Source organism: Quercus robur, chromosome 8 (genome assembly GCF_932294415.1).
Source record: "Quercus robur chromosome 8, dhQueRobu3.1, whole genome shotgun sequence".
Lineage (NCBI taxonomy): Eukaryota > Viridiplantae > Streptophyta > Magnoliopsida > Fagales > Fagaceae > Quercus > Quercus robur.
The window spans coordinates 15,073,452-15,079,269 of NC_065541.1; the positions used below are offsets into that span (position 1 = coordinate 15,073,452).

Sequence of the window (5,818 nt, forward strand, 5' to 3'; positions counted from 1 at the left end):
TAGTCGCAATCATTAAAAATTCAATTCAACTAGAATTAAATGTTGCATAATCAATGTCATTAACTATTTCATCAAGCAGTGAGATTAAAAAATAAAAATAAGAAGTAAAAAAAAAAAACAAAGGTTTAGCAATCTCTTCTATGACTAGTAGAAGATTGATCAATATTCACATTAACTACTACCACCTGAAACCCCTAAACTACTACTACTACAACTCAACAATCACATAAAGACTCACACCCTAACCAAAACTAAAGGAAAAAAGACACTAAATCTGATACCAACTATCGTAGAATACCCCGAAAATCCACAACTCTCTGCCCTCTTTCTCAATTTCAATCTAAGAATCATCGTCTCCACCAGTGGCCTTTGAGGACCCAGCCTTCTTGGGAAGAAGAAGGTTGTGGATGTTGGGCATGACACCACCATTGGCAATCGTCACATCACCAAGAAGCTTGCTGAGCTCCTCGTCGTTTCGGACCGCAAGCTGAATGTGGCGTGGCACAATCCTTGTCTTCTTGTTGTCCCTTGCTGCATTTCCGGCGAGTTCAAGAACCTGACAGAACAGAGCAAACCCCAAAATTTCAATTTCAGAACCCCAATTTCCCAATTTGCACTAACGATCTAAAAACCTAGATTTCCCAATTAGCAAAATTCACTGCTTTTTCAAGAGGGCTTTAATGTTTTTTTCCATGAGGATAGAAAAAATCAAATTTTGGAAGAAATCATGCAACATTTTCAATAAAAACGAAACCCTAGATTAACAAATTCGAGATTTTTACAACATATTGAAAATCTTTGCGGGGGCTTTTACTTAAAAACACAAAAACCAATGATTTCGAAACAGATTCACAAATCCTATAAATTTGCACAAATTACACAAATTCAAAACCCTAGATTAACACAAAGGGGAAAACGAACGCAAAAACAATCACAAAAACAAAAATAGAAACCGTAGAGAGAGAGAGAGAGAGAGATTGACTACCTCGGCGGCAAGGTATTCTAGGACGGCAGCGAGGTAAACCGGAGCGCCGGCACCGACACGCTCGGCGTACTTGCCGGCCTTGAGGAACCGAGCGATACGCCCAACGGGGAATTGGAGACCAGCCTTGCTGCTCCGAGATTGGGCCTTCTTGGCGGCTCCAGATCCGAGAGTTTTGCCCCGACCCGCCATTGATTCTGAAGGATGATTATTACTTCAACAACACTCAGAGAGAAGTTAGATAGAGAAAGGTAAAAAAGTTCGATGAGAGAGCGAGGCAAAGCGCGAGAGAGAAGAGAGATGAGGAGGTTAGAAACGGTAGTTGGGGGGTATATATAGTGGATGGGGTTTTGAATTGGACCAATGGGATTAAAGTACGCGGATCGAGGGATGAGAATCGTTGGATTAGGGTGGATAAGGACGGTGGAGATTTGAAAGTACGGGGTTTTCGGGTTTTCCACCGCTTTTGCTCTTTTGGGCAATTGCGTGAAAGGATTCGAAGTCAGCTCTGGGTGAGGGGGATGACTTCTGAATTGACGGAAATGCCCTCGTTTTTTGATGTAATTACTGCTTTACGGGTTCTTGATTGGGGCCGAGCACCTGTGAAGTTAAGTTTGGACAGTTGCCACGTGGCGTGTTAAGGTGGTATGTTCAAATGTTTATTTTCTACCCAATTTATCAAGAGAAGTGTCAACTGAGCCATATTTTTACAGCACTTTCAAAATAATTTTAGGTAATAAAATATTCCCGCGTTACTGTTTGTAACTCGTCAATGGGGAAAACGAGTTATATGCGGAATAAGAACCAGTTTTTAAATGTAACATCTCTAAAACTGTTTGTCTTCTTCCTCTACAGTTTACAGTCTCTCTCCCTTCCTCAGTCCAATCAGTAGCCACCGCCAGTCTGTTCAGTAGCCACCGTCAGGTTCTCCTATTTCTACCCGCACCCAAACCAAATCGTTAAGTAGACCCTTTCCGAAGTTGAATCGAAACCCATACCCATACCCACACTTTTTCAATCTCACCACAGCCGAAGCTCAACCCAATCTGTCTTCAGAGTTAAAGGATTAGAAACGTATTAAGGTAATTCGTAAATGCTGAGTTCAAATTTTAATTTTTTCCCTTTGCATGTAATCTGATTTGAGTGTGGCTTCTTAAGTTTTTCGCTGTTAGATTTTTCTCTATCTGTATTCATAATTATTGTTGCTGTTTTAGCTTTGTTGGGTTTGGTTTTGAAGTGTCTTTTGACGCACATCTAGGGCAGAAATTCATGTAAAATACAGTTAGCATGACAACGGTGTTCATTGTTAGGGTAAATTGCTTTGTAATTCATATAGGTTGAAAGTGTATCAAATCAATCTCTATTTTTTCCAGAAATTATGTCACAAGTTATGTCATGATTTTGAATTAGGGAAAATTTCTTTTTAATTCAATGCTGAATGATGTTGAATTGAGAAGCTATTGGTTTTACAAGCTTCAAAGTTACTGGCTTTTACAAGCTTCCACTCTGTTTAGTTATTATTATAATAGATATAATGTGTGTATAATGGATATGCACGCATATATCTACACACAGACCATGGACATCCTAAAACCTTTGTTGCCATTTACTCTGCTTAGGGCTCTAATTGTGTCATATTGTTTTTATTTAACATCTAAGTTTTGGTTTGTATTTTTTTTTTTTTTTTTCATGTCATTATCCTTGTAATATCATATGGGAACATATAAACTTACTTACCACATCAGTTGAAAGTCACTTACATTTTGTGTACAGATGCATAATTGATTGTCTTAAGAGACTAGAATTGTCTTAGAAGTTCTTAAAGTACTTTTTTTTTTTTTTTTGGTTATTAGTATTCCTAGCCTTTCTAAGAAAGGATTTAGAAGTAGCCTATATAATGAACATTCCAACTTTTTTCAATCGCAATTGCTATCTCGTACCTAAATGTGAGTGCTTAGGAAAGCCTAGGTGTGATTGCCCAATGTTTTATCTTTGTTTATTTGATGTTCTTTTTATTGTTTAAATACCAAACAGCCATCAACACAACCAATATGTTATCAAGAATCTAGTTTAGTGTTGAAATTCCTAAAAAGGCTACATCAAATTTGGTATTAAAGCCCGTTCAAGCTCCTGTCTTGTGTCAGATTAGCAACTTCTGTGGGTTATGTTTGTTGACTAAGTACATCGAATTATTATTATTATCATCTATTACATTTGGGGTTGAAAAGGGAACTTAGTGGCCTTTTAGGGTCACCCAATCCTTTCATAATAGGTTGGGTTAGGTTAGGGAGCATTGAGATTTGTGGTGGCTTTTGGGAATGGAAATAGTACATCCTCTAGGGTGCTTCTGACGGACCTAGGGCTTTGTTTATTTATTTATTTTTTTGGTGGTTTGGCCTACTATACTTATTTCCCAAGGGTATTGGTGGAGGTATTGATTTCTGTGTGTCAGAATTAATTTTTGACTCTATAAAGTGTAGGCTTTTGAATGGGGTTTGATATGTAATTTAATTAATGGAAAAGAATGGAATATGAATTGCCACTAGGCTTTTGATGCAGATGGAAAATTGCAATAAAGAAACAAAGATGAAAAATGATAAAAAATTAAAAACGTACGAGTCAGTGATGGGAATGTAATTGGCTTAGTCTATTGGGATGTTTCAGATGATGAAGAGTTCTATTGGGACCTTCCTTAGTCCAAACTTGAATGTACTGTTATTTGATTGCAGTTTTCTTTAAAGACCTTTTAATTTGGGAATTTTAGATGATGAAGAGTTATCTTGGGACCTTCGTTGGTCGATCTAAAGTTGAATTGACTTGACACTTATTTGACTGTTTGTTTTTGTTTTTCACTGTTGGATTGCTTTTAATTAAGTTCTCCCAGAATGAAGACAATTTGGTAAATTCTAGGTCTTCTGGAATGGGCTGGCCTTGGCTGCACCAAAGGCCTTGTCGCCTCACACCTTAGGGCGTCGGGTCATATAAGGCCTTGGCACCTTAAGGTTGCCTTTCACCTTTAACTACCTTGACCCTATTTCTAGTTGACTTAGGAAAGCCAACTATTGATTTTAAAAAATCTGCTTGATTTGAAGAAAAGAAATGAATTACTAATAACCTAATTTACGACCAAGACTTGACCAATAAAAATATAATTGACTTCTAAGAGAAAAAATAATCGACTTCATAAAAACAAATGAAGGAAAAAAACCCAAAAGAGAAGAAAGCAAAGGTCTTGGACTGTTATGGTCACCAATTTAGTGTTCATTTGACACATAACTATGCACACACCATCATTTGATGGTATAGGTCTCACAGTTGTTTAATCCATTTAATAAAGCTCAATATTAATTTGACTATTATTAGTTGCCTCCAAAGCTGTGCTTGTGAGTGAGATGTCCATTGCAGTAGAGTCTCTAATGGAACCTTTACCTATTTCCATGTTTGTCTCCCCCTTTTTTTTTGTTGAAAACACACCTTAGTAGCCACTAAGTTACAATGAACCCTTTTCAGTTCTTGCTTTTAAAATTTCTTTTAGAGTGTGATGTCAAGTACGGGAACAAGCAAAAGCAAAAGGAAAGAACTTTACACTTTGATTAAAGAAGGGAAATTCTAGTACTGATGGGTGGCAGGGCTTGTTTAGGGGTAATTGGTAATTGGGTACCTTTTAATTTTAGAGCTATGTTTTAGTGTTTTAGAATGGTGTTTTTTGTGGTGGTTAATTGATTGTTTGGTTTGCATTATGCTGTGTTCATTTGTTGGTTTACTTTGTTTGATTTAGACATTGAATCTCACCTTGGTTGGTTGGTTAGGTTGCTTATACAATTTGCAACTATGTGTCTTTTATGTTTATGCCTTGCAGCCATGAACGTTAGGTTGTTTATATTTTAGTGTTTTACTTTAACTCTTCCTTGATATGATTAAATCGATTGAAAATCAGTGTATATAGATGCATGATGTATAATTCAGTTTAGCAATTATATATTTTCAATTTTCTGTCAAATCTCTCTTTCAGTTTGTCTCTTTGTATTTGTTTCTGTGAGTTTGTTGTAGAACATTCAATTACTTGCCTGTGTTTACTAGCAAAAGCCAAGCTTTTCTTCACTATTATACATAGAGCTACGTGTCTAACATGATTGCATGCGTGTCAGATATGCAGCAAGTGGGAAATGTGGATCCTAGACCGATGGTTGGTACATAGTTGACGCGGCAGCCGGTTCATCGATCCACGCTGCTTTGGGAGACGCCAGCCGGTCAGGTGTGTAGTTGTACTGAACTTTGGACATGTCGAAATCATTTAATTTTATTTCTGTAGGGTTCTTTGATTCTTTGCAAATAGACGTTGGACATGGTAGAATGTTTTGGTTTAGGCAGAATTGTATTTAATCCAAAGAGAAAATGGCATGAAATATAAATAATCAAGAACATTGTATGGAGCAAAAATGTTCAAAGTCAGTAGATCTCATTTAGAAGCCATAGTAATCAATAAAAAATTGAATCCGCTACTATTCTTTTTTCCAAACATGCGCACACAATTACGCGTGGCTACACATAAGACAACTAACGACCTTGATTCCTAATTCCCTACTCCATTTGACATAGTGAGGCACTTTGTTCATTCATTTCAAAACATGATGCCCATCACCTTAGTGCTAATTTTAAACAATGTCATTGATGTTGAATTGATCCTATCTGCTATTGAGGTAGAGCGAATAAGCAATTAACATTGTAACTAACGTTTTGCAAAATGTTCGGAACTAACTAGTTAGCGTACTGTTTCTTGCATATTATTATTATGTAGCATTCTTATAGTTATTTCATGTGCACTATCCTAAGACA

At 36.8% G+C, this 5,818-nt stretch overlaps 1 protein-coding gene across 1 annotated transcript; it reads right to left on the reverse strand.

Annotated features, from left to right (window-relative positions):
• LOC126694754 (probable histone H2A.3) lies at nt 1-1,288 on the reverse strand. The gene is made up of 2 exons (XM_050391250.1): nt 986-1,288; nt 1-556 (listed from the first exon to the last, which is right to left on the reverse strand). The coding sequence occupies exons 1-2, from the start codon at nt 1,172-1,174 to the stop codon at nt 341-343; spliced, it is 405 nt and encodes a 134-aa protein (XP_050247207.1). The 5' UTR covers nt 1,175-1,288; the 3' UTR covers nt 1-340.
• Nucleotides 1,289-5,818: the final 4,530 nt, after the last annotated feature.

What these genes read in the sequence shown, in the direction of transcription:
- LOC126694754 (XM_050391250.1), bottom strand. Translation starts at nt 1,174, where the DNA reads ATGGCGGGTCGGGGCAAAACTCTCGGATCTGGAGCCGCCAAGAAGGCC. An exon ending in TAGAATACCTTGCCGCCGAG is followed by an intron (nt 557 to 985) that starts GTAGTCAATCTC and finishes CTGTTCTGTCAG; the next exon opens with GTTCTTGAACTCGCCGGAAA.